This window comes from Leguminivora glycinivorella, chromosome 19 (assembly GCF_023078275.1).
Source record: "Leguminivora glycinivorella isolate SPB_JAAS2020 chromosome 19, LegGlyc_1.1, whole genome shotgun sequence".
NCBI lineage: Eukaryota > Metazoa > Arthropoda > Insecta > Lepidoptera > Tortricidae > Leguminivora > Leguminivora glycinivorella.
This window is the reverse complement of record NC_062989.1, coordinates 5,119,940-5,136,681: the sequence shown is the minus strand read 5'-3', so window position 1 is coordinate 5,136,681 and position 16,742 is coordinate 5,119,940. Positions and strand designations below refer to the sequence as shown.

General features: G+C 37.1%; 2 protein-coding genes across 5 annotated transcripts in view; one reads left to right on the top strand and one right to left on the bottom strand.

The window, feature by feature from the left end:
- Nucleotides 1-5,948, top strand: part of LOC125236848 (calcium release-activated calcium channel protein 1-like) — a 130,463-nt gene extending 124,515 nt beyond the window's left edge. For all 4 annotated transcript variants that reach the window (XM_048143786.1, XM_048143785.1, XM_048143787.1 and 1 more), the window contains 3 exons: nt 4,024-4,125; nt 4,615-4,887; nt 5,690-5,948. In XM_048143786.1, the coding sequence (XP_047999743.1) occupies nt 4,024-4,125; nt 4,615-4,760 (248 nt within the window). In that variant the 3' untranslated portion in view covers nt 4,761-4,887; nt 5,690-5,948. The remainder of the gene's footprint in view (nt 1-4,023; nt 4,126-4,614; nt 4,888-5,689) is intronic.
- A 7,437-nt stretch (nt 5,949-13,385) lies between these two features.
- On the bottom strand, nt 13,386-15,393 carry LOC125236663. Its single transcript, XM_048143556.1, has 3 exons — nt 15,073-15,393; nt 14,569-14,820; nt 13,386-13,725 (listed from the first exon to the last, which is right to left on the bottom strand). The coding sequence occupies exons 1-3, from the start codon at nt 15,300-15,302 to the stop codon at nt 13,554-13,556; spliced, it is 654 nt and encodes a 217-aa protein (XP_047999513.1). The 5' UTR covers nt 15,303-15,393; the 3' UTR covers nt 13,386-13,553.
- Nucleotides 15,394-16,742: the final 1,349 nt, after the last annotated feature.

Sequence of the window (16,742 nt, the reverse complement as noted above, 5' to 3'; positions counted from 1 at the left end):
ATGGGTTACTGGCAAAAACTCCGGACCAGTTAGATTAAACAGGCTGTAGCGCCTTCATTTAAAAAAAAAACTAAAAAGTTTGAGGTCTTATATGAGGCCCGGGGTCCTATCGCGGACATCGGAGTACCAAGTACGAGCGATTTCGAATTTGCAATGACGAAACCTAGTCAGGGACCAAACGACCTCTTTTACAAAAAGTCGTCGACATCTCTTCTAAATACCTAAAACAGGTATGGATGTGTTCCTCGTTCTGTCCAGATTACGAATTGACCTGTTTTAGTTTAAGGAGGGGGGGACGGGTTGAGAAAAAGGGGGGAGAAAGATGGCGGCCGACCATCATAGATATTTATTCACATCTCGACTCCTATGGCACCTATCTGTTCGTGCGAGGTGTCATTTGAAAGCTTATTAAACCTACTTTAATTCTCGCGCATGAATTGCACAAGTACTAGTAAAAAATGCGTCTAACTCAATAAACAATAACTTTACCGCAATTGATGTTATTATAAAATTTTTGCGTCTATTCATGTTCTTTCTAAAAATATAAGTTTAATTGGTATATGATAATATATAACCATGTAATTACGAATTTGGTTTAGCAGGAGTCACTCTGCCCGGTCGCAGAAATGGGCGCTGATCGTAGTAAAGCATTCAATATTTTTGAGGTCCTATTTTACGGATCCATATGCGAGAGGTATCGTTTCAAAGCTAATTAAATCTACTATATTTTTTTATAAATAACTATAGTCATAAAAGTAGCTGTTTAGAAAATATTTGAAAATATGTGTTTTATAGACCATGAGTCGCACAAGTAGCTACTGGTAAAAAATGCTTCTTAATCCATAAACAACAACTTTTCCGGAATTAATGTTAGTATATAATTTACGCGGAATTTCATGCGCTTTCTAATAACATAAGTTTTATTGGTGTATGATATTATATAAGTAAGTAATTACAAATTTGGTTAAGTAGGGGCCACAGCGCCCGGCCACGTATGGATGCTGACCGTCGCCAAATTTTCTATATTTTTCAGATCCTATTTTATTGAACAGGAATCTTTTGAAAGTATATTATGCGTACTATCATTAGTTCTCAATAATTTTAGTTGTAACTGTAGTAGCTAACAAAATATTTGAAAATATGCATTGGAACCGATGTGAGTAAAACATGCTTCTAGCTCAATGAATTATATTTTTTCCGCAATTGATATACTAACAAAATAAACGCCAAAATGACCTTAAACCTTTTCAAATAATAAGTTTTGTCAGTATTGAATAAACAATTAATGTTAATTTATCCATCATACTCACTGCGCACCGTCATATACATGGATGACCATTTTCGTTGCCGTTTTCATAATTTTTAAGATTGTATCTTGGTGCATGACCAATAAACAATAACTTTACCGCAAATAATGATATTATAAGATTTACAGGACATTTCATGTGCTTTCTAAAAATATAAGTTTTATTGATGTATGATATTATACAACCAAGTAATTACGAATTTGGTTTAGCAAGTGTCACTGCATCCCCGTGACGTAAATAGGTGCTAAGCGTCGCCTAATTTTATGTATTTCTCAGATCCTATTTTAGCGATCCTTTTGTGAGAGGTATCATTTGAAAGAATATTATGCGTACTATCGTTACTTTTTAATTATTTTAGTCGTAATTGTAGAAGTTCACAAAATATTTGACAATAAGTGTATTTTTACTGTATATGAATAGCATTCGCACTGATACGAGTGAAACATGCTTCTATCTATTCTTCTTCACAAAATGTATGGCCTTTACAAAAAAAGAGTTTTGTTAGTTTTGCTTAAACAATTATGTTAATTTGTCCACCATACCCACTGCGCACGGTCAATAGTCATATAAACGGATGTCCAAAGCCGTTGCCTTAATTTTTTCATCATTTTACAGAGTTTATTTTACTGATCAATTAAGTATATATTTATTTTAAATATAGATCAGTGAAATAAAGTCTGAAAAATCATGAAAAAAGGTAACGACGGTGGACATCCATTTATATGATGGTGCCCAGTAGGTGAGGTGAACAAATTAAAATTAATTGTTTAGGTATGCAATACAAACCAAACTTATTTTTTGTGTAAGTCATACATTTTCCGTTTATTTTGTTATTATATCAATTGCGGAAAACAATAATTTTTTGAGCTAGAAGCGTGTCTTAATAATGCCAATGCTATTCTTGCACAGTAAAATACACATATTACTAATCAAATATTTTGTAAACTTCTACAGTTTCGACTTGAAGTATTAGAAATAAAGGTAGTACGCATAATATGCTTTCAAATGATACCTCTCACAAATTTATCAGTAAAATAGGATCTGAGTAATGTAGAAAATTTGGCGACGGTCAGTCAGCACCCAATACCGTGACAGGCCGCAGTGACCCCTGCTAAACCAAATTCGTAATTACTTGGTCATATATTATCATACATGAATAAAACTTATATTTTTAGAAAGCGCATGAAATTTCACGTAAATTTTATAATAACAGTAATTGCGGTAAAGTTATGGTTTATTAAGTTAGAAGCATTTATCTGTATATGTGCAACTCATGCTCGAAAAAAAAAACTCATGTTTTCAAATATTTTGTAAACAGCTACCTTTATAACGATAGTTATTCAAAAATAATTATAGTAGGTTTAATTTGCTTTCCAATGATACCTCTTATATATGGATCCGTAAAATAGGAACTTAAAAATATTGAATACTTTACTACGGTTAGCGCTCATTTATGCGACCGGCGGAGTGACCACTACGAAACAAAATTCGTAATTTCATGGTTATATTATCACTTACCAATAAAACTTATATTCTTAGAAAGCTCATGAATAGTCGCGTAAATTTTATAATAACATCAATTGCGGTAACGTTATTATTGTGACTTAGAAGCATTTTTTACCAGTACTTGTGCGATTCATGCTCGATAAAAAACACATATTTTCAAATATTTTGTAAACAGCTACCTTTATGACTATAGTTATGTGTAAACAATTATAGTAGGTTTAATTATCTTTCAAACGATACCTCTCACATATGGATCCGTAAAATAAGACCTCAAAAATATTGAATACTTTACTACGGTCAGCGCCCGTTTAGGCGACCTGGAGGATAACCCCTGCCAAACAAAATTCTTAATTACATGGTTATATATTATCATATACCAATTAAACTTATATTTTTAGATAGAACATGAATAGACGCAAAAATTTTATAATAACATCAATTGCGGTAAAGTTATTGTTTATTGAGTTAGACGCATTTTTTACTAGTACCTGTGCAATTCATGCGCGATAAAAAAACACATATTTTCAAATATTTCGTAAACAGTTACTTTTATGAGTATAGTTATTTGAAAACAATTAAAGTAGGTTTAATAAGCTTTCAAATGACACCTCGCACGAACAGATTGATGCCATAGGACTCGAGATGTGAATAAATATCTATGATGGTCGGTCGCCATCTTTCCCCCCCTTTTTCTCGACCCGTCCCCCCCTCCTTAAACTAAAACAGGTCAATTCGTAATCTGGAGAGAACGAGGAACACATCCATACCTGTTTTAGGTATTTAGAAGAGATGTCGACGAAAATCGTGAAGGAGACGACTTGTGGCCAAATTGGCTCTAGACTAACCGAGCCAGATAACGATTTTCGTTTTCAGTAGCTAGCTTGTATAGAAACATCCCTATCGCTACGCTCACGCTCCGTGGCGAAAGATACCCAAATATATATATCGCTCTTAAGAGTCTTACGTCTGAATTAGTGCGACACAGTTGCGTACCTATCGTTCGCCGCAATTATTAATCTGTGGCCGAGCTGTGTTCCTGTGGCTCAGACTTGTGTTCCGTTGCGATTACGAGTCTTAGACGTGACAGTAAAATTAACAAAAAACGTTTCCTTTGAGTTCACCAAGAACCACAGTTCTTCGCCCAAAAATTTTTGAATTAGTAAAATGTGATTGGTTCGTTGAAAAACTAAAAGTGCATGTTTGTCCATAGGTCTATTCCTGTTCCTCGTGGAGATCGCCATACTATGCTGGGTGAAGTTCTGGGACTACTCCTTCGCTGCGGCCACCGCAGCTACTGTGATAGTGATACCAGGTATAATTGTCTCATCGTTTTGTCACTTTATCCATACGACAAACCATCTGTAACTTTTGTCGAGTGAATTAAAAGTACGAGTATTCTCGGATTAATTAAACTAACCACTTTTTCCGCGATATGTTCATTTTGAGAGACATGAAAAGAAAGTGATATTTTTATAATAAAGGCATATAGTGTAACCCTCTTAATTCATAAACGTTCACGAAAGTTATCAAGCCGATAAACTTCGTTTGTCCCTTTCTAACACACCAATAAGTCGAAAGGCCAAAAAAACAGTAGTACATTGTGCAACAAGGGAGGTAAGGGGAATATTGTTATTGATAAAGAGTCTTATAATTCGCGACAGCCGCAGGCTGGAGTAAAACTCCCGTGGGAATGAAATAGTACTTTGTCATTCAGTACACGTAGATGCAAAAAGACCATTTAGCAGCAAATATGTGATGAAGAAATATTAGTATTAACATCTTTTTTCATCTCTCTTTTCAGTGCTAGTAGTGTTCGTAGCCTTCGCGATCCACTTCTACCACTCCCTAGTAGTACAGAAGTGCGAGTCGTCAGTGCAAGACATCGAGCAGCTGGAGACCATGAAGAGGGAACTAGACACAGCCACTGTGAAAGTTAACATGTTCTAGAAATTTTGAACTATGTGGGATTTTGATAGTTTAACAGTTTGAATGTTTGTCGCGCGCTACTCTATGAACCATGTCAGAGTTCGTGAAGCTTGATATTGCGCGCGTCACTGGTGGTCAAAGATGTAGGGTCCCCCACATCTAGCGTCTCGCGAACGTCGTCGCCTCTCCAACGCCCGCGCGGCGTCGACGCCGCGCTTCCGCAGCGCCGACGCGACGTTGCGGCGCCTCTCGAACGTCGACGTCGCAGTGACGTCCGCGCGGCGTCGACGCCGCGTTAGCGCCGCGCCTCCTCGACGTCAGTGGCAGTAAATCAAAAGTAGTTTATACGTTAGTTCGTATGCTTTAACCAATTTTTTGAAAAGTTATTTCTATAATGTAGGTGCATCAACTTGTTTACAGAGGGTCTGTGGCCTGTGTTGTATCAACTACGTTTGACGTATTGCTTCCTCTTCATCGGAAAAACTGTCATTTCATAGAAATATTGTAAAAACACTAAACAGAGAATGTGTCGAAGAAACGAGAGCAAAAAGCAATATTTACGCGTCTAGCGACCGTCATGATGCCCAAATTTAAGGTTTTTGATTAGTAGTTTACGTTTATTTGCCATAATTTGTTAGTTACTAAAAATACTGGGATTCCGATTACAAAATTAAATATCGGTTTCGAAATCTACCCCAAAAATCCCAAGATATTGGGATCCCGGTATTGCGGAAGCCCTAGCTGGACGTTGGTAGCCGCTGGCATCGCGGTGGCGCTACGCGGGCGCGGCGTTGGCGCGGCGTCGACGCCGCGCGGACGCCACTGCGACGTCGACGTTCGAGAGGCGCCGCAACGTCGCGTCGGCGCTGCGGGAGCGCGGCGTCGACGCCGCGCGTGCGTTGGAGAGGCGACGACGTTCGCGAGACGCTAGATGTGGGGGGACCCGTAAGGTTTCAATAGCTTAATACTTTGAACGCTGGTTGTGCGCGGTATGCCATCATGAAATTAATCTTTCATTAAGGTTGATATTAGGCTGTGGTCGCGCGTGACAGTTGTCGAATTTGGCGGTCAACATTTTAAACCGAGAATGGTGCCGCTTTATCGTCTTAAGGTAGTGTTATGCCGCTCTCGCGTACGTGACAAACACTAAAAGTGATAAAGCGGCCATCTTTTTTTTATTTAAACTACATGGCTTTTCCAAATTGATGTGTTCAGCACGGGAAGCATGGTCGCGCGATAGACGATAAAATATCAGGCCGTCCCTATCGCACTATTAGTAAGTGCGGTAGGGACGGTCTGATATTTTATCATCTATCGCGCGACCATGCTTCCCGTGCAGTTCAGTGGTAATCCTGTAGCAATCGAATTCTACGAATCTGAATTAAAAGATATTAATTTTAACAATTGAGTACAAAGATATTTGTGGACGGAATGTATGTGTGATAACGTCACAGTCTCAAACTTGAATCGATTATTATTTACGAGTTATAGGTTTAAAATCGGATTTATATTGTAAAATGAACGTGAAAAGACAAAGAAGCTCAAAAGTTTTACGAATGATTATTTAAATTCATTTTTTTATTTATTAAAACTTATTAATAGCTAAGCTAGGAAAAGACATCAAAAATAGGTCAAATTTAGATGATTAATTGTCAAGGACAAACAATTGTATTGTGCTGCTGTCAGCTCAATGTGGCTTTCCACAGAGAAGAGCACTTAAGTTTCATAAGCAAACACACCTTTTCACCAGAAAATGATCCTTATCCTCTATGTGTACAAGGACAGCAAATTAGCAAAAGGTTCTTAAGCACATGAACCCTTGTCTATGGAAAGCAACAAACATATACGTTCGTTATCGTTGATAGAATATTGAGTTTTGGTCCTCAACGACATAATTATGGTCATTTTGAACATGTCGAGTCATCGACCGCTGTTAATATTTTCGTGCCTGTAAAACCTTTATACTTATATCTATCTACTTATTAGAATACACTCCATTTCAACCCGTTTTACGGGGGTGCTAATTTCTTAGACAAGTGCAACCTGGCAAAAAAGGTAGAGATTAAAAAGTTGTAATATCATAATATTAGTGTCCTCCTGTCGTCTCTTTCAAATCACCAAGGGTCGGCTCACGCCGGAATAGCAGCGGCCGGCAGCGGTCGGCAGCGGCGAACAGTGGGTGGCAGCAGTAATTTTAATACCTATGTAGATAAAGTTTAAAATTATTTCACACTGAAAGTGCTCGCCGCGTCGCGCCCGGCCGCTGCCATTCCGGTGTGAGCCGACTAAAGCCTCGGCCACACATAAATCGTTTTGATAGCGGAGCGCAATGATAGCGGTGCGTCGGCGCCGCTCGCAATCCGCGCTCGTTAGTTCCCCCCGGCGTCCGCTGGGCGCAACGCTCCGCCTCCGCTATCAAAACGCGCATGTGTGGCCGAGCTTTTAAGATGTTGCCACTTTTAATGTCTACTTTAATTTGCTGGGCTGTACCAAACGTAATATTATGATTCTAATGTTGCAATCTCATTCTGTGATGTGTCTGTGACTGGATATACAATATTTAATTTAGGAAAACCTACTTACCTATAGGAAAATTCTGTATCTTTCATTTTTAGAGCTTTCTACTCGAGCGTTTATCAAAATATTCTATTTACTACGATTACCCTAGAGCGTTCTCCACTGCTTTAGTTATACTTCCGTGTTCTCCACACTCGCGCGCGCATCTTTCATATTTATTACCTTTCAATATGGAAAGTCGCGTTTAGTTTTTATTTACAATACTATAATAATAGTATTGTACAAATGTCAAAGACTGTTAGATTTCAATTTAAAAGCTGAAGTAAAAACAAGCAGTTCCACTTGACATTATATAAAAACTGAAATTAAACTTCATCGTTAAGAAGCGAAGGTTGATATTGCTTTGGCAGAAATGCCAGTCTGGTTAAAAACGCGTTTTAAAGACTAACCCTCTTATTCATAAACGTTCACTAAAGTTATGAAGCCGATAAAGTTCGTTTGTCCCTTTCTGACGTGTTAGTGTGATAGAAAGAGACAAACGAACTTTATCGGCTTGATAAATTTAGTGAACGTTTATGAATAAGGCGGTAAGTGTTGTTATTTTTAGTAAATACTTAAGCGTTAAAAGTGATGTTATTCATATTTGTCCCTTTCTATTCCCAATTTCAGAAAGAGTCAAAATATAAATCATTGTAAGGGACCATCCATACACAGGCGACGCATGTCCTGAGACGCGGAACGGACGTCAGCGCCACGCCGCCCGAATGTAATTTAAAAAACGTCTCCTCAGTACATTTTGTATAGGAAGGACGTAAGACGCACCCCCAGGCGACGCGTCGCTTGGCGCGCGCCGCGTCGCTTGGAGCGCGCCAAGCGACGTCCCTTGCGCGTCCTTCTTACAAAATGTACTGAGGACACGTTTTTTAAATTACACGACGCGGCGCTGACGTCCGTTCCGCATCTTAAGACATGCGTCGCCTGAGTGTGGGTTGCCACTATGACATCAGGCGGCCAGGCTAGCACGCTAGTGTAATATAGCTTATCGCGTCGTTTTCGCACAAACAGGAGGTATGAAAAACAAACACGAGCGTGCTAGACCCGCAGTTTATTCAAAAATCATGCAAGGGTAAGAGACACTAATTTATGTCTGTATAGGTATATGATAATATGCGTCAAAAGGGGTGCTTATTAAGCTAAGAGTAGGTATATTGATATCGCAATCGCATTCAATTATTTTTGTGAACGAATGTGAGGAACCCTTTTCCAGACTAGTACAATATTCGACTTTTGTAAAATTAGACTAGTTATATTACTGCGGCTGGGAAAGGGTTAAATGCCTATGCACATCGCAACACACTGGTTAAGGAGTCCCAGTTCAAAATGAAAAGAAACATTCATAACCAGTGTATTGCATAGTGTGATACCCCTCTTATGTAGATAATTTAATGAAATTGCAATTTGAAGTGTATTTTTAACTTTAGGTGATTCTAAGTTAAGAGGTAATACGTTGAATGGAGTGACGGCGCGGACTTTTTTTTTGACCTAATTGTTTATAAGTATTAGTTAAAACTGCCAATTTGAAATGTTTATAAAGAGGACCAGTCAATTTATTTGTTTTATCGTGTTTTATAAGTGACCAGGGGAAATACTCGGTCCAGGGGAGATACTGTTGCACAGGGGAGGATACTTTGTGACCAGGAAAGAGATAGCTGTATGAAAAATTTTGTTTTATTTTTTAAGAATTAACTTTATTTAATCATTTTTATTATAATTATTGATTATTAAATATAAAAATAAATATGTTATTACAGAGTTTTATCTTGAAAAAATGTAATTTTTTGTCTGAGCCGTCGAAAGTACCTCTTAAACTCTTAACTTAGAATCACCCCTTTGTTTTTAAGTGTTGATCTGTCAATCAGTATTCTACAGAGTTTGATAAGATGTATTAAATTATATTAAGCTAATGTACTCGAAAAGATATTGTGAAAAATAAAAGAGATTTTAATAAAAAATCGTTTATTCTTATTTCATATTACATAACATAAGACTTTCATACAAACATAATTAGGTATTTTACAACAAATAAACTTTCAGACACTCATACAGAACAGGCAAAATGGGCAGTGTATCAATTGGAAGTTCAATATATTCGTCAATGCTCTTTGATATTCCTTACATAAGGGCCTCTCATGTAACGATGCAGAATCGGCAAAATACTATAGTAAAAAGATGTCTGTAACAAGAGCAAAACAGATACTGTTTGTTCGTGTTCTTCGTTGATATTGCGTGTAGACAAAGCTTTTTACTATAGGCTCGGTCATACCATACCGATTTCTCATCGATAGATGTGGGGAGTCCCTTCTTTCCAGTTTTTCAGTAAGGCCAAGCAAGGTGGAAAACAATGTTTTTTGTTTGTAACGTTTTTCGAATATCCGAAGTATTTTGTTTCCTTGATCTTACTTTTCCTTACTTACTTTATTGAATTATTCAACCCATAATATCAAAATTCAAAATCATTCATCACATTTTCATTAGAGCATGAAAAGATTGAAAAGGATTCAACTTAAGTATTCATAGTTGTCAAAAGCGAACCCCAGGTTCCCATGAGCCGTGATAACGCAAGGAGGTTGATGAGTCATGGGGCAGTCTGTTTCTTTAGGTAGTTAATTAAATGTAAACAAAATCTACCCTCAAAAATTCACACCTAAGGCAACATTACACGAAGAAATAAGAAGGTTAAAGAGAGGTCGCTCAGTGACAGATTTGTTTTGTTTTTGTATTTTGTTGCATGGTTCACTGACAAATGCTGTAACCACAGAACTAGATTTAGATAGAAGAAACAAGTTCATTTATTTGTATAGGGGCCGAGCGTGTCAGATTTTTGTAGTGAAGTTGATACTTGCCTTTGACTTTAAATATGTCTCAGGCCCTTGAGTGTTCCTAATTTTTGTGTTGTTGCAATGAAATATCACGTAACGAGGCATTTTTAATGTTTTTGTTGACTTCAACTTGCAAAAATTGACTCCCGAAAGCTGCAAGCTGCGATTAAAGTCGGACAACTCAGTGGATTTTACTGTTCTTTTGACACGCTAAGTTCTTTTGATACGCTTGATCTATGGTATGACATCTGTGGCTGTAACTGTAACTACCCGAAAATTTACAAATTATCTATTTGTTTAAGATTTTTTTTTCTAATACCTAAAATGAATATAGGTACAAAACAAACATTTTTAGTAACTATGACTATATGACTATATATACATGGATTGTAGTAGTATGAATATTATATTTTACAGGTGAGTACAAGTTAGAGAAGATATGAATAAAGCTACATCTAATATACATATACTGTTGGATTTATTATTTATGGCAAATTGCCCATAACAGCCAAGCATTTTAGATATTTCAGGCAAACTCTTTGCAAACTCAATTCTGGAAATAAGTTGAAGAATGGGACCTTTTCGTGAACACATTTTCTAATTCACACAATTATAAAGAAAGCACCATTGAATGTATTCAATAACCTCGTAAGGCCCGCCATAGTTAGTTTTTTAGGGTTCCGTAGTCAACTAGGAACCCTTATAATTTCGCCATGTCTGTCTGTCCGTCCGTCCGTCCGTCCGTCCGTCCGTCCGTCCGTCCGTCCGTCCGTCCGTCCGTCCGTCCGCGGATAATCTCAGTAACCGTAAGCACTAAAAAGCTGAAATTTGGTACCAATATGTATATCAATCACGCCAACAAAGTGCAAAAATAAAAAATGGAAAAAAATGTTTTATTAGGGTACCCCCCCTACATGTAAAGTGGGGGCTGATATTTTTTTTCATTCCAACCCCAACGTGTGATATATTGTTGGATAGGTATTTAAAAATGAATAAGAGTTTACTAAGATCGTTTTTTGATAATATTAATATTTTCGGAAATAATCGCTCCTAAAGGAAAAAAAGTGCGTCCCCCCCCTCTAACTTTTGAACCATATGTTTAAAAAATATGAAAAAAATCACAAAAGTAGAACTTTATAAAGACTTTCTAGGAAAATTGTTTTGAACTTGATAGGTTCAGTAGTTTTGGAGAAAAATACGAAAAACTACGGAACCCTACACTGAGCGTGGTCCGACACGCTCTTGGCCGGTTTTTTTTCCATTTTAATTTTGAACCTTGTTCTATAAATAAATTGGTAAGAATTTCGTTTGCTTGAAAACTCAATGTAACAAAGGAAAATCTACTTTATTTGGTTCTTGACAGATTCAAATTAGATTGCAACAACTATGTACATTGTAATGTACATTGGGCCTTACGAGGGTATAGGAAAAATATAAAAAAAGGGCAATAAATTAACAAAGAATGATTTTCCAATTATACACAAATGTATAATTGCACAAATTCAAAAGATTCAAGCTTCAAGTACAAATGTGGTATAAAGTGAATGCAGTAAGGTTTACAAAAACATCAAAATAAATGCACATTGGTGCCAGGCTGCCAGCAATATTATTTTTCCTTTTCATTCAGAAATATCATTTTATTCAATTAAAAACCTTGTAAAGTTTCATTTACTCTCAGTCTGCTAAGCTGCTGTTGGTACAGTCAGTTGGATCAATTTAATTATTTTGATATAATAATTATCATTCAAAACTGTAAAATAGACAATTTTTCATAGTACCATGCTTTGTAAAAAAAATACAAAGTTAAAATTTTCAGTTATATCAAATAGATAGCTGCAAAATTAAGGAGTAACACATTAATTCCCTATTGAGCTTGCACAAGTGACATGCACGCAAAGTAAATACTTACCCCCTTACTCATAAACATACACTAAACAAGTTATCAAGCTGATAAAGTTTGTTTGTCCCTTTCCATCATATTGTTGTGATAGAAAGGGGCAACAAACTTTATCAGCTTGCTAACTATAGGGTACGTTTATGAATAAGGGGGTTACAAAGTTACACTCCAACAGTAAAGCCCCATTTAGATGGTACGAGTTTCTCGCCCGTTTTGGTCGAGAAACTCGTATGACATTATCGTATACGATAATCGCCAGGCGATTATCGTACGAAAACGTTTACATTCGTGCGAGAAATAAAAACTCGCATACGAGTATCGTATGCGAGACTCGTCAGGCGATTATCGCCAGGCGACATAGTTTAGACGGAGAGTTGAATTTTCGATGTATTATATGCATTTTTATAATATTGGATCAAGTCCAAAGTCCAAAGTGTTTTATTTACTTTAAATTTAAGTTGAATAGTACCCAATAATATTTAAAAAAACTATACATTATTTATGACGGTCTAAATAATAATTATATAATAGGGAAAATAATGAATTCGACCGTAAAGTTACCTAGCTAATAAAATCTTGGTTGCGATACTTGCGATTGGGTTTAGGATATAAAATTGAGCATAGAATATATTAGATAAGATTTATTTTTAAATGATAGTATTATACCCCATATGGGGTAAAATGCCAGTAAACATTAACTCTATCATATTGATAATGATAACCCTAATTTATTTTTGGTTTTAGCAGTTACTGAGAGTTAGCTATAAATATAAAAATACCACGATTTACATGATTTCTGTTTCTAGGCAAATTTCATTTCGACTGAGTAGCGCATAAACTCGTATACGATTCTCGCATACGGGTTTTATTTACACGGAGACATACAAACATCAAAGGCGAGGCGATTATCGCCTCCTCCTGTGCGATATCGTACGCATAGTTTACATGATACGATATTTTTTCTCGTACTTCGATAATCGTACGTTCGAGGCGAGAAACTCGTACCATCTAAATGGGGCTTAAGGGCCAATTGCACCAACCACATTTAACAGACACATCGTCGTCACGCAGCAGACGTCTATAGAACTTCCCGTAAGGTACAGCGGGGCAAATCTCGACTGGGGGGCAATTGTAACTAATCCATTTTTTCCACTATGATGTTGAGTTCTACATGTATCCACTGAATACACCTACTATATACAACCGGTGGACACTCTATTTAATAATGCAAACATTGCTAAACATGGAAAAAATGGACCAGTTACATTTGTCCCCCAGTCAAGATTTGCCCCGTTGTATTTTACAATAAAATGTAATGAACGCTTTAACAATGACAGATGGTTTGATGCAACCGGCCCTAAGAAAGGAAAGTCGGTGACTCTATTTATTTATATCATTATATTTTTTGTTACAATTTTATTATAAAATTATAATCCAATAAAATAAAATTGATCCAACTATCCTCACAAACATCTTTACAAAAACCTTAACTGTAAATTACATCTAAGACCAGAATTAACCTTACATCTCTACATCCATACCTCCGTCCATGCCCATGTCAGGAACTAGAACACCATTCCGTTTTTTTGGCTCTTCTTCTTCTGTTCTGTTCTCTGAGGTGGTGCCTTTTAGTTTGTCTACTACTCTTTCCTTGGGCTGCCAGACTACTAGAGACATGCAGGGCTTTTCTAACCTGTAATAACAATAATAATGAATGATGTTTGCACATTTATTTCCTTATTCATAAAAAAACTATATTAAAAACTTATCTCAGTAGGTCTCAAAATTGACTGGGCTTTGAAACCAAAATTTCATGGCTCTATCTCTGCAGTCTTAAACATTTTAAAAGAAAAGATGGAGTATTCCATGGGCTGTCCCATACAAATGCATTACATTCCGTGTGTTGCAACATATTTATCAGCATGTAAAGCGGGCACACCTGGAGCTAGAGTGTGGAGAACGAGCTGAGATATAGACTGAGCTGGAACAAGGCCAAGGTGATGGCTTACAATAGAAAGGCGTAGAAGGATCTTGTGGAGGCCCTATGCACCTATAGGGTGCCTTAGGACATTCAAAAACAACAACAAGGCAGGCAATCACTTTTTGTACAATTCCTTAGATAAAGATCATATTTCACTACTTTCACTAGCCAATATTCTGAAAACTTGCGTATGTTAAGGACAAAGAGGATCAAGTATTATAGAGAGTTACTGTCGAAGTAAAATGTGTAATCACAGTGCATAGACTGCCATCTCTTGACACAGGCTTAAAACTTTTGAACCTCAGTTTTGACAATTTGGCCCATATTCTTAGCTTGATATGTGTTAAAATGTCAAATATTAATATTAGAGCCATCTAGCTGAGCGTCCCCCAAAGGTGTATCGCCATCTAGGCCACCGTACCTTTTTCTGTATGGTACTGAGGTATATTTTTTTCTTAGACTTTATCTGTCTAGATGGAGTTATATATGTCTTTGGTAAAGGATAATGGTGCAATATATCATGGAATACTCCAGAAAACGGCTCACTGTTCTTACCTTTCAATAAGCGCTGGAGGTATCAACGGCTCATCCTTCAGCTTCTTTATCTCTTCCGAAAGCACAATAGTGTGTCCTTTTAACTTATCTCGCACATCAACACTGGCCGGAGAGTCCATGTCCATGAATCCCGCGTCCATATTCATAGAACTGTTACTACTGGCTAAGTGGTGGCTCGTGTAATCTGTGGATAAGTGGAGACCGTTGAGGTGATCTGCCATTTTGTCTTCCGTTATGTATATCTTTGCAGGGCTGAAATGTAAGAGTAATGTAAGTATTATCTGCTGCTAGTTGTTTTGAATGCGAGTATAAACTTAAAACAGCCAGCAAGTAGTTTTTTAAACCAATGTTTTTTAGGCAGCCTCAATTTAAAACTACAAGATTACACTATAGTTTCGAAAAGTTAATATTCACCATAATATAGATGGTAGAACGCAACTCACGCAACTGTGATCTTAAGGAAAATAAAAACAATTGGAAGAAAAAAATGTACTTCCTACTAACATTGCTGGCTCTGGATCTAAACTTTTCCGTTTGCAGTGCATTATTGTGGAAAACCGGGGTTGCTGAGGCACTTGAGCGTTAAACTGCACTAGCTGGGGCGGCGAGTGCGACCCCCAAGACAGGCCCTGCACGTTCCATGGTCCTCCCGAAGGCACGGGCATTATGTGCGGCTCATGAGCGTAGTCGTCGTTGTCACCGTACGAATAGTTTGAAAACGATATGTAATCCATTGTTTTAATATACTTTAGATCACTTTAAAGCAAAACACGTTACAATAACTTCCACTTTCAAGCAAATTATACACTTTCACGCATTTGCAAATATTCACAACAGACAATAACAAACAACTGACATTTCGTAAACCATAAACTTTTTTCGGGTTATAGAATTTTCTTGAACTTTCTTTGAGCATCTGTGGAACGGTGGACCTACCGCAAAACACCTAAATCGTAATCTGCGCATACCTTTCTCTGTCACTCCTTAAAGGATCACGTTCGAAGTGACAGAAAAAGATGACAGCAGTTTGCAAGCACAGGTATTCGCGGTTGGCCTCACACGTGACAAAAAAATAAAAACCAAAACCTGCTTATAATTATATTTAACTAAATTATATAATTTAACATTATTTTTTCGTTTATTATTTCATAATTAATTAATTACAGCATATTAAACTGAAAGAAGAATAAATATTTATTTCCAATTGCAACACTTCAGTAATCAACAACCTCAACACATCAACAACTGTCACTTTGGCATTAGTGTTGCCAGTTTGGAGATTTTTCTCCGATTTCCGGAGAATTTGAGCCTCTAGCGGAGAATTGGCGGAAAACAGATACAATCGGAGAATTTCGGAGATTATGAAACGGTCCCTAATTTTTGAACTTAAACCACTCGAAAAACCTGAATGCATTAATTAAATATTTCAAATATTCCCGACGTGCGGTGCATATCTGATATAAAAGTACGAATTCACTATAAACATAGATGGTCAACCAAATCTTGGTAGTAAAAAAGGCGGCAAATTAGAAAAATGTATCGGAAATCTTGACGTTGGTGAAATGGATTCCATTCCATTCATAACACTTAAAAAATAATTGAAAATGTATGGGTGAATTTTCGCTTTCGTTTTAATTTCACGCTATTTTCAGTGCCAAGATGTGGCTGACTGTCTCGAAGAGAAATATAAAAAGTATTTCTCAAAAAGTGTAGGTATTGTATTCATTAGGAAGCATTGTTTAGAAACTGTGTTTAGTAACAAAAAATGTTTATAGTGAATACGCACCCTAAAGCCTGGCGTCCACTAAGGCGGAATCGAGCCGCGTTGAATCGAGTTTTCATACATTTTATTTCATATGGATGCTGTTTCATATGGGGGGCGTCCACGTCCATTAATCGCGTCATACGTTTTTGGCTTATTTTAGACCCCCCCCCTCCCCATGGTGATCTTTGGTGATATTTTCAGGACCCCCCCCCCTGGCCAATATGACGTGTAATTTTTTGGCAACTTAAATAGACTTTTTTCCAACGCACGAATCAACCAAATCTTGGCGCGAAATTCAAATTTTCTATGAGAATTAAACCTTCGCCCCCTCATTTTTAAGGTTCCGTACCACAAAAAGGAAACCACTGAACCGATTAACTTGTTTGGCACACATATGTAAACTTGTGAC

Bases quoted from the DNA above. Each gene is read 5' to 3' on its own strand.
- LOC125236663 (XM_048143556.1), bottom strand. From the start codon at position 15,302: ATGGATTACATATCGTTTTCAAACTATTCGTACGGTGACAACGACGAC. The intron at 14,821-15,072 runs GTTAGTAGGAAG...CTTACATTTCAG, and splicing joins TTAGATCCAGAGCCAGCAAT to CCCTGCAAAGATATACATAA. The intron at 13,726-14,568 runs GTAAGAACAGTG...TTGTTATTACAG, and splicing joins CCTCCAGCGCTTATTGAAAG to GTTAGAAAAGCCCTGCATGT.